This window comes from Rhinatrema bivittatum, chromosome 1 (genome assembly GCF_901001135.1).
Source record: "Rhinatrema bivittatum chromosome 1, aRhiBiv1.1, whole genome shotgun sequence".
In the NCBI taxonomy this organism is placed as follows: domain Eukaryota; kingdom Metazoa; phylum Chordata; class Amphibia; order Gymnophiona; family Rhinatrematidae; genus Rhinatrema; species Rhinatrema bivittatum.
The window spans coordinates 566,859,626-566,875,795 of record NC_042615.1 but is presented as its reverse complement, the minus strand read 5'-3'; the positions used below and the strand labels follow the sequence as shown (position 1 = coordinate 566,875,795).

The 16,170-nt window shown below is 45.8% G+C and overlaps 1 protein-coding gene across 3 annotated transcripts in view; it reads left to right on the top strand.

Moving 5' to 3' along the window:
- The first annotated feature begins 590 nt into the window (after nt 1–590).
- The window catches only part of LOC115099576 (BDNF/NT-3 growth factors receptor-like), a 265,666-nt gene continuing 250,086 nt past the window's right edge, over nt 591–16,170 (top strand). For 2 of the 3 annotated variants that reach the window (XM_029617325.1, XM_029617311.1), the window contains exons 1-4: nt 1,086–1,266; nt 1,619–2,221; nt 5,005–5,079; nt 5,749–5,820. In XM_029617325.1, the coding sequence (XP_029473185.1) occupies nt 2,007–2,221; nt 5,005–5,079; nt 5,749–5,820 (362 nt within the window). In that variant the 5' untranslated portion in view covers nt 1,086–1,266; nt 1,619–2,006. Of the gene's footprint in view, nt 724–1,085; nt 1,267–1,618; nt 2,222–5,004; nt 5,080–5,748; nt 5,821–16,170 lie in introns of those variants that run through there. The other variant, XM_029617318.1, reaches the window with a different exon arrangement.

Sequence of the window (16,170 nt, the reverse complement as noted above, 5' to 3'; positions counted from 1 at the left end):
TCAACAGTGTAGTAATTTGCATAATCTAACTGATCGCAAGGAAACTCCCAATTCCTTAGGTTTACGAAAAAAATATGTACCAAATGAGCAACCATCCTTAAAATGTCTATTTTACTGGATCTCCCGGTACAACGCAAGCCATGACCTGCGGTAATAATAAAGAATACTCGCTTCTCATGCTGAGCACGTTTTCCCTTTAAAAATGGATGTTTTGGGGATGTGTGTGTGTGTGTGTGTGTGTGTCGGGGGGCGGGGGAGGGAGCTGAATTTCTCGGTGGTATACGAGTGAATAGTTGAGTCTTCCGTATGTACCGAAAAATAAAAAATGAAACGATTTTTGGATAAAACCGGAATGGAGCATCCTTGCACCCGCTTGGATATTGGGGGTGCAGGAATTCACTTCATTACAGAGCGGGAGTGAGTGAGAGATGCTAATTTTTTTCAGAGTGGAAGAAGTGCGTGTGTGTGTGTGCGGCTTCGTCTCTCCCGCTCGTGCCTTCAGCCCTGCTCTCCGGCGCTTCTGCCCCTGCTCTGCGTCAGCCCCCACGTCACTCCTCCTCTCCCGGCGCGCGGCGTGGGGCTGCCAGGGGGAGCGCGCGGGCTTATTCCTAGCCGAGGGGACGGCGTGCAAAAGGCAGGCAGGCAGGCAGGATCGGGCGCCCATTCCCTCCAGGCAGCCGGCAGCTCTCTCTCTCTCTCTGATCATCCCCGCAGCCCTCCAAGGTAAGGAGCAAGAGCCTCGGCTTCATGCCTTCTCCTAAGAGGATTTTTTTTTCATTTAAATCCGTTTTTATGGTAAAATGTGTGGGAATTTTCTTATTATACATATATAGATACTTTTTTTTTTTATTCCATTGCTATTAGCTTTCCATCATGGCCAGCCACACGCTGAGATTTATTTTCATGTGTCGTTCCACCCCCCCTCTCCCTTTGCAGCATCACTTGCTGCGGCTCATCTGTATTGAAAGAGCGACCTCTCTCTCTCTCTCTCTCTCTCTCTCTCTCTCTCTCTCTCTCTCTCTCTCTCTCTCTCTCTCTCTCGCTCTCTCTGCCGTGAGCCCGCTCCGGTGGCTCAGCTCGCGTAACGCTCCCCCCCCCCCCTTCTCTGACCTCCATGCCCGGTCCCGCTCGTCCGTTCGGCTCTTAACGCGCGATCCGCGGCTTGACTTGCGCGATCGATGGGGGCGGTGCGGGATTGACGGGGAGACAGCGCTGGGGCGCACGGCGGCTGCTGTCAACGGCTGCGGATGGCTCGGGCTTTGCGAGGTAGTGGCAGAGAAATAAAATACGGTTCTTGCTTCTTGTCGGATGCAGGGCTGGTGGAATGAGCGCCACGGCTGATGCTGATGCTGCTGATGCCGATAGCGTGCGGAGCTGAGCGATGGCGATTTTGAGAGGGAAGGGGGGGGGGGGGGAGACGGGACAGGTGGCGTGGGGGCTGGCGGGGCTAGCAGGTACCGAGTGGAGGGGGGCTACGTGTTTGGCAGGCCACCTGCGTGGAGGCATTAATATATACACGCGCGCATGTAAATATAGATATGGATATCATGCCTGGCACCTTCTCAGGTTTCATTTTTATTTATATTGTTTGTTTGTTTTTTTTCTTTCCCTCCCTTAGCACCGTGACAGAGGAGCAACAGCAGCGGAAGCATCATTTTTTCTGTACCATTATCAGGGCTCCCTTTCAGCAGTCCCTGAGGGACAGAAAGAGAGCGAGAAACAAGGCAAAAATAATAATAATAATAAACCCCAACTCCTTGCTAGCATTCCGGCCCCGGCTCTCTGATCTCACCTCGAACAGTTCGGAATTGCAGCCGTGAGTCCCGAGTTATGCGTGCGATCAGGACAGCCTAAGCCGCCAGAAGTTGAATAAGCCGCCGGCCAGGATTGTGCGATGCCCAGCGCGGGCCGCTGCTGCTGCTGCTGCTGACTCGAGCGCGATCGGCTGTGGCAAAGAGAGGGGCGATCCGGAAGGCGCCGAGCTCTCCCCGAGTCCCAGAGCCAGGATGGGCTCCCGGAGGAGGTGGCACCGTGGACCGCGCGCGGCTCGGCCCTGGGGCTTCTGCTGGCTTTTCTTCGGCCTTTTCTTGCGGGGATCGGCCTGCCCGGCTGCCTGCAAGTGCAGCCCAGCCAGGATCTGGTGCAAGGAGCCGGGCGCCGGGATGACAGCCTTCCCGGTGCTGCTGGGGAACAGAGCCGATTTGGAGAACATTACGGAAATGTAAGTACGCTGGCCTTATAGCAATGCCCCAGAACTGGGCTACAGAGCTGACCTCAATGTCATAAGAGGCAGAGAGAATATTAAACATTTTTTAATACGGTGGGTAGATCTGGTTCCCTTGGCTCTACCTACATTGTACCCTCGATTGACATTGAAGGGGGGGGGGGGGGGGGATAGGGAGAACCGTGCAATAGTAAATGCAGAAAAGGGGAAAGGCCATCTGCCCTTTGACCCCCGAATAGGGGAGACATTAAAGGGGCGAGCTGGAGGAATGCCACGGAGCGGACAGCGGGGGCCTGATGACTGCGCCGAGCCTGTAAGCCGAGAAGCTGCTCTGCGCGCTGAAATCCGCTGGCAGAGGGGAAATGTGTTACAGTGGAGAGCTTAAAAGCCCTGCTCTGATTTAATTTAAACTTGCTTTACCGCTGATGTGATTTGGAAACCATTTAGATTATACGTCTTAATTGCCCGCCGTACAGATTCCCCTGGCCCTAGGTCGGCCGATAAGGCACCGCGATAATGTGTAACCAGCCTGCCCTCGGGTGCGGGTGGATTGCAGGGCGGTAGATTTGGAAGAGGCGACCGCAGCTGTCAGCGGCAGGTGAATGGCGCTAGGAAAAGCTAGGGATGGGGGGGGGGGGGGGGGGGGGGGAAGAGGAAGGCCAGCCAAGGCTTCAGGAGCTAGGGAGGCTGCCCGGGTGGACGCATGCTGATCCCTTCTCATAAAAGCAGCATGCCCCTAGATCTTATAAAATATATAGGGTGTATAGGCCGTGATCCAGGTCATGGAAAGATGCACACCAGGACACGCTGTCTAACAATCACTTTTTTTTTTTTTCCCCCAAAATGATTTAATGAACTCCGTGATAGAAGTGCAACAGGCTTCCCTGCTGCTGAGCGGCTGGTATTTCCCAGTAAAGTCTCTGGCTCTGCTATAACGTTGTCATTTTACCTTCCTGGACGACACCACAGTTTCAGTTTACCGCGAAAATCAATGTGCTGGAGACCTGAAGTCAGAAGGGCACCCCTTCCCTTCCAACACAGACACAGTCACACAGTAACACACAACACAGACACAGTCTCTCTCTCTCTCTCTCTCTCTCTCACACACACACACACACACACACACACACACACACACACGCACGCCTTGAATGAAATGTCTCGCTGCGTGACAGATCTTATTGTGCAAACAGTCTTTGGAAAAATAAAGTACAAAGCACATCTGTATATTTACCTATGACTATGGAAAAAACGGCAAATACGTCACTTTGGTTATCCACTGGGGCCCACACTTTTAATCAGTCTGTCATTCTGTCTTATTGACTCGTATTGGTACTGCACCATAACTCCCCTCCTGCCCTGACACCGAGATGAGTAAATCACTGCTCGCACAGAGTCCAATAAAATGTGACACAGTGCAGGAGACAGGCGAGCACTGTCCGGCACCTAAGAAGCTCCGTTTCCATCACAGAAACATTTCACACACACACACACATTCACACACAAAAAAGAGGGATATGACAGTAAAAATATTACAGATATTCAGCTTTTTAAAAATTTTTTACCTAGCTATTGATAGCTAATGTACTAATAGTTGTCAACGGTGGCCTCCTGTCATCAGGCCTGACTGGTATCTCCAAAATCCTCTGTAGGAAACACTGAAGTAAATAAACAATGTGGAGGACAAACTTTAATGCTGGGAGCAAAGCCTCAGGCCCGACTGCTCTCCTACAGGGCAAGGAACCAGCGATTAGTAGGAATGGATAGATCATGAGGGAAGAGGAATCTCCAGCAATTAAGCCTCTGTCCTGATTACAGAGCTCAGGACAGAGTTCATCTCTAATCCCTGCTTTCCCATCGGTCAAACAAATTATCACTCACATTCAGCGCAATGCACTCTGCAGTTTCACTTGGACGCGACAAATTCTGCAATAACAGAACCAAACGTCTGTCTTGTTGAATGAATAAAATAAATCTGCTATAAGAATCAAGGGCGCTGCATTGGAATGTAATATGCTAACTTGGTCATCGGATTTGTATGAGGGCGAGGGAGAGATTTTGAGGTGAGAGTGATTTGGAAAGGGGAGAAACGTGGAAAGAGTCTAAGATGCAAGATGGGAAACACTAATGGATTAATAAGAGAGAATAATAGGTCAAAATATGAAAGCGAAGGATCCTCTTGGTTTTTTTTGGGTTTTTTTTTAAACAACTTCCAGTGGGACATTTCAGAGTAATTTATCGAATCAGCGCAACTTAACTGCGCAAAACAAACTGTCACCAAAAGCTTTACATAATGTCCGCCAAATGTTTTAAACCCCGACTTTGTTTTTTTTTTTTACCGCTTTCTTTCTTTTCTTGTTTTTGGTAATAAAGCGTGAATTGGTAAATGCCCCGCCCCCTGCCTCGGCTTTCTAAGCCGAAGACCCGGGGAGATGGGAAGAGGCTGCGCGCCAGCCTCCCTGACCCCCGCCGAGTGCCGGCACCAGCCGATACGATATGACTTTTCTATCGGGGAGCTGAGCTGCAAAGAGCTTTCACTAAAACTTATATAAAGCAAGAATAATAGCAATAACAGACACCGCAAAATGACCCCCTCCTCTTAACAAACGCAATGAAGAAACACACACACAAAAAAAATTAATAATAATAACTTTTTGTGGTGTTTCATAGTACATGGCCCAGCGTAAATCTTGCGCTTTAAAAAAAATTCCTTGTTTTGATACGGTCTCTCTCTCTTTTTTTTTTTTTATTTGGTTCACATTATTTGTTTTCTTTTTCAGCTACATCGCAAACCAGCGCGAGTTAGCCGCCATCAATGACAATGATGTGGCGATGTATACGGGGCTGAAAAACCTGTGAGTATCTCGCACACAAAGGTAGAGCTGATTTATTCCGTGGAAAATGTATAGGATAGATTGCATAGCTACTCCGAGCTATCGCATGAAAAAAAAAAACAAACGAAAAAAGCATCTGGCTTATTATAAACTGGAAAAAAAAATACATCTTCTGAAAAAAATCAAATCTGCCATGCATGGAAATATATTCGGTATTTACCATGGAAAACACTCTGTCATGAAAATATCACTGTTACGTATGTATCACATGAGGAAAGATGCCGTTATTGTAAGGATGTATTGAATATTGTTTGATGTATTGAATATTTGTTTATAAATCAAACGTACCTGTCATAATATATGAAAATAAAGTCTGTGTCACCTGTAGGGAAACATCGCTGATATATTAGATAGAAACTGCAGTTAATTACAGCGATGCGTGTGCCGTGTGGCTTGTTTTCTGACGGGTGCACAATACGACAGTATAAGCAGGATTAAAATGCGCCCTAGGTACCATTACCGCGCATCTGACACTTCACCTCGTAGCTCCTAAATAGAAAATGAAGCTAGGGTGCTGAAATGGCACTGCAATGGGAAAGAGCTCTTGTTACTTGAACTATTTGTTGTCTTGCCATTGGCATGATATGATGAAGGATGGCGCTGACTTGGCACTTGTATCTGTTTCCGCAGAACCGTGGTGGACTCGGGGCTAAACTTTGTGTCCGTGCAGGCATTCCGAAAAAACATCAAGTTGCATTACATGTGAGTTATTCTGTGTTCCTTCACTCCTCCACTCGCTTCCATGCTCTTTGATAAGTCCCGGTGCATTCCCTCCTGCTCTTCTCCCTTTTTTTTTGTTTTTGTGTGTGCTAATAAAATAACTGCTACCAATCGAAAGTAAATCCAGGAAAAACTGTCATTAGGAAGTGATTTTGCTTTGACCTTGAGGTTTAACTAGGCACAAGGAAGGAGAAAAAAAAAAGGAAATACATCTGTGTCCATTTAATTTGTTGTTCGTTGCTGATATTGTTAAAGCTTAGATTCATTGATTTTGTTTCTTTATATTGGGTGATGTCAATAATCAGCTAACTCGGTAATGTTCTTCTTTGGAGTGCAGTTTATGAGAGATTACAATTGGTGGTATCCCTGAAACCCAGAAGGTATTTGTATGCAAGCTCTTCTGCCTCTCTGTCTTTTGTATAATCTTAGAGATAATTTACTAATGCTTTTCCCCTCCTGAGCCAGAAAAGGGGAAATAATCCTTAAAAATGCAGCTTTCCCCCTATTATTCAAAATAACGATTTGCTTGATTCTTTGTTTTATTGCTTCTTCTCATGCCTGAGTATGAAGGGCAGTCGTTTTTTAGTAAATAGACATTAGCAATGAAATTGCCTATTTTCTCTCATTTTGGGGGACCTGGCAAATGATGGAAAAAATCCAACAAATTTCATTCTAAATCCAAATTTTCGTGTAACTGCGTTGAAACGCTGTAACCGCACATTAACTGATGCACCTCACAAAGTGCATGCTCAGCAAATGCAGTTTTAAATTTGCCAATCCCTGTTTGGTTTTTTTTTAGAAAAGAGGCCCCGGTATTTTGTACATAATGATGGTAATTTTAATACTGGCATGCAGGCGCACATTTGTGATTGTTGGCCGGCTCGTGTCCAGAGATGCATCCATTTTATAACATCCATGCATACATACACACATACATGCACACATGATGTAAAATAGCCTGACTGAGTGTACATGTGTGCATACCTTTATATGGACATGCACATGTGTGCGTAAATACTTACATGCAAATTTCAGGTTAAAGTCCAGAACGGCCATGTTCCGCCCATGCCCCCGGTGCCATCAGCAGCCCCTGTCACATGGTAGGAGCAAAGGGTGGCTGATGCCATTTTGAAAAAATGGACCAATAGCATCGGTAGCCCCTGTCACAAGATAAGGGCAAAGAGTGGCCAGCGCCATTTTGAATGAGGGCAGCCGCGGGCCTGGGAGTGGGGAAAAAACTCCCAGGCCCAAACTAGACCACCTGGTGTTTGTCGTGAGTACTGGGGGAGGGGTGTTGGAAAGGGGTGGGAGGTGGTATGCTGGAAGGGGGGGCGGGGGGTTCTGATTTTTTAAAAATTAAAAAAAAAAAATGAAAACGGTGCACCAAATTTTAAAACAATGATCTGGGGGTGGACCCAAAATGGCCCACCCCCTGGAACGAAAATAAAACAGGCATGACATTTCTCAAGGCTCCCACCCCTACTCCTGAGTACTCTTTTAAAAAATGTTTTTGGTTTATTTCCTTATGTTTTTCCATTTTGGTATGACTATATTTCACTGGCTCCAATCCCCCCCTCCCCCCTCCGCCCAATTTAAAAAGAAAATCTCTTTCCCAGATCCCAGGTTTCAGCTGATCGCATTCTGTTCACACTTTCTATTTATCAGTGTCATGCTTGCATGGGGTTCTGGTAAGGATCAGCACAGCACTGCTGCGATTTACTGAGATTTATGATAGTTGGGACTGACTCAGGCGCTTGCGACATCATTAAGGGCTAATAGCGCCTCAGGAATTAAACATGAATAAGAATAAATAGGCAGCTCTTACTGATTTAACTTGTTTTAACTGCCAACTGAATTATCTAAACTTTTTTTTTTTTCGGCCACAACTGTTGTTTTAAACAACAGTGCCCTAAGCTTCTTTGACAAATAACAACAAAGCTTATTGTGCTAGCTTTGTGGTCAGAACAAGCCCTCCATGTTTGTAAAGTTCTGTAATGAGCATCCTTCACATCCCTCGAAGATGTGTCTGCAGTCGGAACAGCGGCAAGGTTTGTTTGAAAGACTAACTTTCAAATAAACAGCATTTCAAGAAATATGACCCCTTTTTTTTTTTACTAGCCACTTGAAATCTGCTGTTTATATTTATTTGGGTGGGTGAGTGGGTGGGGTTCCAGTATATTAGGTAAAGATTTGTGTTTCTGTGTGAACCTTGAGTTTACAAAACCACAAGACCTCTGCTTTTCACATATTTCCAGTGGAAATCTTACAAGGCAGGGAAATAGCATGTTCATTAAAGAACAAAGGGTATACACATAGCTGACATCTGATACAGTAAACATTAAAATGCCAGTTTGAAGGGAAGAGCAAAAACAATCATTTCAGCCCTTGTTTTTCTTGAAGTTAAGTCTCTCTCTCTCTAGATTTTGGGGTCTTTGCATGCATCTTGTTACTGCATGGGCAGACCACAAGAGCATATGGTTATGGGCATTTAGACTCAAGTACTGCGTTACAAAACAGTTCTTCTTAAATAGTAGCTTAATTATTGGATTCCCGACAATTTTTATGATGATTGATTTCTTACTGAAATTGATGCGCATGACAAAGCATTTAGAACAAATCCATTGCATTTTGCTTTCCTAGTAATGGTTTTAACGCAATGGCAAATAAAAATAACCTGCCTGATGCATTTGTCTATAAGTGCGAACACTGCAGGCAGCGTATTAAAAAAAAAAAAAAGAGGTTACATCTTGTTGGTGATCACAAACAGATGTAATGGTGACCACTGAACCATTGAAAGTAGGGTAAAATTCCATTTTCTTTCAATGTTTCCAATTATGAAATTAATTAATGAGTCTCAAAACAAATGATGAAACTAATCATTTGGATTTGTTTATACTTAGTTTTACTGTACTGTTGTATATATATATATCTTGGATGTTCAGGGCCCATCTCTTTTTGTGTTATGAAGCACAACTCTTGAACAGTTTGGGTGAAACCAAGGTTAGGCAAGTGAAAGCACATTTCATAACCCAGAAAGAGATGATCCGCAGGAGCAGCACTGCTCAAATTATCCAGAACTCTAGGCCGTTTGTATGTAATACTTTTACATTTGGGAAAAAAAAAATTGGAAATCTGAACCAACAGAGGGAATTTAAAATGGAAATCTCTTCCAATTCGGTGCATTGGAAGAGACCACTGCCGTGCCAAAAGGAGGAGGCGACATCTGGTTTTGAAGAAGCGGTGGTGAAACTCTCGGCATCAGCAGCATCCGGTGCTGCTTGGCAACCCTGCTGCATCAGTTCTGTCTGGGCTCAGCCTCTTCATTTCACCCGTTGTTTTCAGATCTTGACCGTTTTGTAATGCCAACGCCCCAGGGCTCTTTGTTTTCCCTTATCTCTTTTGCCCACTATCATGCTCCCTCCCCGCCCCCCCCCCTCGCCAGCGTTAAATTGGAAAATTTGCTATCAGAACAATCCGATTGACCAAAAATCATCGCTAAAGTCACGCTAGGCAAAGAACACCATGGAATGGCAATCTTGTCTGTGAATGGCAATCATATGTGCTGTTTTTGTCCATTGCCCCTTTCTCAGTCATAGCAGAGACGAGGCAAAAAAAAAATCCCAAAACTGGGTACACTGTACTGCATGCAAAGTTTAAACAGCTTTATCATTGTGTGTTAGGCTTAGGAGTGAAAAGAAGATGGGAAGGGGAGGGAGGGATGGTGGGTGTTGGGTTTGCAGAGGGGTGAGAAAGCCGAAGGAGACAAACAGGAGAGTTTACAGCCACAGGAGGACCATATCCGGTGATGGGTAAGGGAACCGGTGTCCATATTAAGTCCCTGTTATCATTTAAATATTGCATGTTTCACATTCAGGCAGTTTTGAAGTTCCCTGAGGTCATTGATGCACTGGATTGGAATAATGTCCCTCCACAGGAGGGTCTCCTTCTCTTTGACATGCAGGGGAGTCGGTAGGCACTGGCACATGCCTTGTTTAAATTTGACAGTGCCCTGAGATTTATTTAGTTTTGGGGGGGGGGGGGGGGGGAGGGGGGAGGCACAGTCCCTAGAGTACGGTGATTAAGCGTCAGCATTATGTTCTGATGGGATCCTATGCCTCCTCGTCTTCCTCCTGCCCTACCCTGGCAGGATTCTCTCCTGAGTTCCCTCTCTCCTGCCAGCAGGAGGAACGCAGGGACTTCTTTTCTTACCCCCTGCTTTTGCCTCCTCTTCTGCTGGCTTCACTTTGAGGCCTGAACCATGCAGAGCCCTGTGCTGGTCTCCCGGGGCCTGCCGGCAGCCACACATTCAGACTCCATGCGCTGAAAGGCAGCCGGGGAGAAGCAGACCCAGGAAAGACCTGCAAATCTCCTCGTGTCAGCGGGAGGGGGGGAAGGTGACAGAGGTGGGCAATGAGAAAGGAGAAGAACCCCCAGATCTTCCTGGCGATGTGGTATTTATCTTCTGCCCGTGAAGGTTTATTCTTGTCTCACCTTTTGATCCATTTTCACTGATGCAGCGCCCCTCTCTCCATTCTCTGTGTTGGACACTATAATTTGCATTCATAGAGGATCGAAATCGTGATCACGCGAGACATCCTAAACGAAGCTGATCAGCCCCCCCCCCCCCCCCCCCCCCCGGTCCTTTTCTTTTGCAACTCTGAAAACAAGCACGACACTACCACCACCAGCACCACGCCACCATTGTAATATGACTTGCAATTTTATGGTGTATTTAGGTAACATCATCCGCAGCTCAATCTGTACTGACTGGACGAAGGGAGCAGAGCCCTCAAAAAGGTAGTCACAAGTACATTGAGTTAGTGCAATAAAAAAATATCACCTACAGTGCTGACCAATTATTTCTACCTATCCAATATGAAACTGGTTTGAACTGGAATGTGTGAATGGGAAATTAGGAAGGAGAGTGAAGCTTAGCAGAAAACAAAGGGGAAGAGACAAGAAATAGAAAGAAAACGGAGCAGGGGAGATCAGATTGCAGAGATATATAGTTATGTGCAAAGATTTTTGTCCATCATGGGCAGCCTTCTTCTGGGTGTCACAGACACTCAGTGCTGATTTTGGTCTTCCTACGTCCTTTTATCCATTGATAGCATTATTTGCTAAGACACCACATCTCATTAAATATATATATATATATATATATATATATATATATATATATATATATATATATATATAAATCTGTGTAGAATATGGTTTAGTTGGCTCAGATGGTACGCTGTTCCAGACCCTGTAAATGTTTCCCTGGAGTTTGAAGTAAATTTATCCTCGATCAGTTTTAACCTATGCCCTAAGGTTATACCCATTCCATCTGTATTGAGCAGTCCTTCACATAAATCTATATATGGCCCTTTTAAATATTTATGCAGTGTTATCATATCCCCCCACTTAATTTGTTTTTTTTTCCATAGCAAGCATCCCAAGGCTTGCTAGTCCCTAGTGGTAGTATCCCCTTTTCCATTTCTTTATTGTCCTTTATTTTTTTTGGCACCCTAGAACTTTTGATACTGTCATTTGCCATCAAACTCATATTAATGTTCTTAGTTCATCATCGTCTGACTGCACAAGTCCTTTTCTGGCCCACAGGTTACCAAAACATCCCTCCCAATCTCTACATTGTAGGGTGAACTTTAAAAGAGATGCAGGCACCAAAACTGACAGATGCGCATGCGTGATAAGCTTAGGCATGTCCACCCTATTTTAGAAACACGTACAATTGCCGATGAGCAAACAAATCAGCACACTTTAAAAAAAAAAAGGAGGTGGGATGGAACGGGGCATGGGTATTCTAGGGGGGGGGGCCAACTTTTGAGCGCCTAAATTGCAATTTTATAAGCAACACACGCTGCGCATGTCCAGCTGTTAACTGCACTTAGTTATTTCTGCTATGTTTCTGTTACGGTTGTGGACCCTTGGGCCGGTTGGGACAGTGGATGGTATGCTGTGGAGGACCACAGCAAGCGTCCCAACCGGGAGGCGGCTCGGAGGACTCGGAGAAGGCTTTGGCACAGGGACAAGGTGGAGTCCTATGCGACCAAGGACTCGGCAGCGGCAGAGAGGACGGGCGACGTTGGGCCCTGGTGACTCAAGAGTCTTCACCCTGGAAGCCGGTACTCCCCCAGGAGGAGCCCATAGGAGTCCAGCTGCTGGGACTTTTGGAGATTCACCCTGGAAGCCAGAGCCCCCCAGGAGGCGCCCGTAGGGGCCCGGCCGCTGGGACTTTTGGAGATTCACCCTGGAAGCTGGAGCCCCCCCAGGAGGAGCCCGTAGGGGCCCGGCTGCTGGGACTTAGGAGAATCTTCTGGGCCAGCGAGGACCAGGTACCAGAGGAGCAACAAAGCCCAAGGATGGAGTCCAGGAATGTAGCCGAGTCAGAAGCCGGGAGTCGGAGGTGCAACCAAGCCAGGGATGAGACAGAAGACGGAGTCGTGGATGGAGCCGGGTCGGAGCCAGAGGTCAGAGGGAGCCAAGCCAGGGACTGAAGCTGAAGGTGAAGTCGTGGATGAAGCCGGGTCGGAACCAAAGGTCAGAAGCAGATACCAGAGCCAAGGGACAAAGACGGAGAACGAGTCAGGAGTCAAGCCGGGTCAAGAACAGAGATTAATCCAAGAGAATGCAGCAACTAGTGATAAGGGAACCTGAGGAACCTCGTTGCAAGGCACTGGAGTAATCTAGGTGCAGGGTACTTATACCCTGAGGGCGTCTGACATCATCCTCCGGCAGTCCTGAGGTTCCTGTGCTGGCCCCTTTAAGAGGCAAGCCCCTGCGCGCGCCTGGGGGGCGGGGCCAACGACGGGAGTCGGCGGCGTCTCCCTCACCGCGGAGAGGCCGCGGCAGGCCGCGAACTAGGCCCCGGGGACTGAAGAAAGTGTCACGCGGGTCGGGCCGGCCCCGAGGTGGGTGGAGGGACCAGGGCACGGCCCGGTCCTGTAACAGTTTCAGGTGTAAGTCAGAATAACTCTCCTTATAACCAATTACTGACTGGGAGAAGGATCTGGGTAAACTGGGGGGAGTGCAGGTTGAATAACTGGGGGGGGAGGGGTTGATAAACTGGGAGAATTTGTGGATGAACTGATTAAACTGGTTATGTCCTACACATGCACATGTTATAAAATTACCTCACTGGCGTGTGTAAAAGACAACAATTCCTAAGGAATTTTTCCTAAGGAAAAAGCATAAATAGTAGATGCTCTTGTTAATGCTTAAAATTAGGAGCACACACGCACACTAGAATGTATTTTATATAATGCGTGCCCACTTGCACGCTCGCACCCACATTTGTGTATATATGGGTGCATGCACGCTCGTTTGAAAGTTACCAGCCCTATGCTCAATTCTCTTCTCTAAATGCATGACCTTACACTTTCTACATTCAGTCACAATTGCTGTTTCATAGCCCTTACTCCTAACTCACCTTCATACTCCTAACTCACCTTCATACTCCTAACTCACCTTCATACTCCCTGCATATTTGCAGCTTTAAATGCTCTGAGATGCAAAATGAGCACATTTATTTCTTTTATGCCTAGAAAAGTCCAGGATTTTGCACCATATAATTAAAAGAAGATAATAGCTTATGAGAAGCAAAACCTCTTTGAAGACCAATGTTTTATATGCAGATTTAGCTTTTAATTTGTGAGCATCTGAGTCTGTATATCAGGTTCATCATCACTGCAGATCAAAGCAGAATTATCAAAAATTCAGTAAGCAAGCAACTTACAAAGGGATTTAGAAGAATTGCCCCTGGAAAACATGATAAAACGTAGCCTCAAAAATGTTTACCCCAACCAAGAAAGCTTATTTTTAAAGATCACATATGACAAAATTACCTAAAACCAGTGACATAAAGTAGCCAACTATTTAGTATGGGAGGAACAATCCCTCATTCCATTTAACAAAAATATTACTCGGTTTTTTTTATTGTCCTGCAAACCCCCCCCCCCCCCAAAAAAAAAAATATCATCCAATCCATTGCATTTTCAATGAGACTTTAAGACATATCCTGTCACTACATATATTCTAAAATGTCCCTCAAAATGGTATTGAACGTTGCCTATCCCAGCAGCGTGGAGGAGCAGTGTGCTGAGACGTAAAGAAGCCAGGGTTGAAATCCTGCTGATGCACTTTGTGACCTTGGACAAGCCACTTTGCCCTTCATTGCCTCAGGTACAAACCTAAGACCTGATTTACCCAGTCTTTTTTTTCAGTAAATGAGCCCTTTCGATTGTTTGCCCCTCAAGGACAGGGATATATATAGAGTACCTGCTGTAACATGCCTTGGACTACCAATGAAAAGTCAGAATCTAAACACATAAGATTGTTGTTGAAACAATCAAATCACTTTTCCAACTTCTGGCCCAGTTTTTGCTTTCAGAATTTATTCCTTCCATTCTCTGTCTATTACTTTCCTTTTTATTTCTGTCTCCTTGTCAAGTATTTTAACTCTTCTGTCTCCAGTCACCTCAGTTTTACTTTAAATATATTAGTCTTTGTGCCTGTTTATCAGTCTTTCTTGAAGTCTCTTGTTTGTGCATGTCTCTTTACTGTCTCTGTCTCTCTTTACTGTTCAGGTCTCCCAAAATGTCTCTCTCCCTCTCCTCCAGACCGTCTCCCCCCAAGCCCACTTTTCCCTCCCTCCCTCCCTCCCTCCTCTGTTGCTTTCTTTTCCCAAGGTTCTTCTGCCTATCCATCAGCCTATCTCCCTCCTCTTTTAACACCTTCCATCCCTTTATCTCTCCCCACTCTAATTTCAGTCCCTTCCTCTCTCTCCTGCCTAAGTCTTTCTTATCCCTTCTCACGCTCTCACAACCTCTGACTTGCCCCTCACTTTCTCTGCACCTACCCCACCTTACCCTCCCTCTGTCTGCTTCCGACCCCTCTCCAAAACAGTCTTTCTTCTCACCATCAAATGCCACTCTGTCTACCTCTTAGGGCCCGTTTTCTCTCTGCTGTGCACTGAGCTGCATGGTGCTAGCAGCCCTCCCTGTCTGATTCTTGAAGAGGCACTGTGAGAACATTTGCTTCCGTGTAATCACAGAGCAGGGAAAAAAGAGGCAGCCGTGCTTTGACATTGCCAGGGGGTGCTAAAACTCTGAGGATGAAGCAAAATGACCATGGGAGCTCTATAGTCAAACCTTTTTGGTTCACTCATGGAAAAAGCCTCTTTGAAAATCACGGAGCGCCAGTGCAAGGAAAGGTACATGGGCTGTCTCACAGTGCAAATATTTTTACCCACAGGAAAAAAGGGGCAGATTTAGATTGAAAGGGTGAAATTCTTGTAAAGATTTCACTTTGAAGAAGGGGGTGGAGGGCAAGTATAGTGGAATTGGAGAAGGATTATGCAGTGCAAGTGCTGTAATCACCACTGAGGCCTGTAAGGCTACGGGGAAAACCATTTGATGGTTGTCTTTTTATAGCCTGCAAACCAATCACAAGGGTGTCAGAAGTGAACTGAGCCAAAGCAGGTGGCCTTGCAGAAGGTCCACCAGTTTTACACAGCTATCGGTCATCAGGTCGTGCAGCCTGGAAGCGGAAGGAAGGGCCGTCAATGTACGTGCAGGCGGTGGGATATCACGGCCATCCTAACTGGCTTACTTTAATTACATTTTCATGTGCACCTATACAGTCAGGGATGGCCATGTGCTGCTTTGTGCTCCTAGCTATTCTTTGCTATGGTTCTTCTCAGTAATGTGCTTGTAGGGCTATCGGTGCAGGTCATTCTAGGAGGGATGTGGTGGAAAATGGTGGCATTGACACCTGTCATCTGTGAAGGGAATGATCCTCTTTTATGTTCAGAGCTGCTCATAAGGAAGAGAGGATAAGGCAAAAAAAGTGGTAATGGAGACACGCTATCATCTTTTTCCTCTTTTACATATGCATGAGGATTCCCTGACCTTTGTAGAACGTCCCCTGTCGTAACATTGTAAATATAATATTGTTTTTCTAGTCATATATTCAAACTTTCTGTTCCTCAGTTCCCTTTCCCTGTTGATTCCTATGGTGTTGAGCTATGCATGTGCTTTTGAATTCATGAAAATGAGGCAGCCTGGTGATTAAAGTATGAGCAAGCATTTTTAGCTTCATGCTCTTGGTTGGAGCTGACATCTTGGTTGCGTATTCTCATTGTGCTTCCTTCACGTATTTCCAGATGTTGGTGGTAATATGAGAGCAACTCTGCATAAGCAAGAAGGAATAATATTCGTCAATGGAGCAGGGGAATCTATTCTTTTTTTTTTAACGAGATATGCAAGGCCTCTGAACTATATGTTTTTTTTTAGCATAGATGTTTATTCACCAAACTTGGTGAAAGCC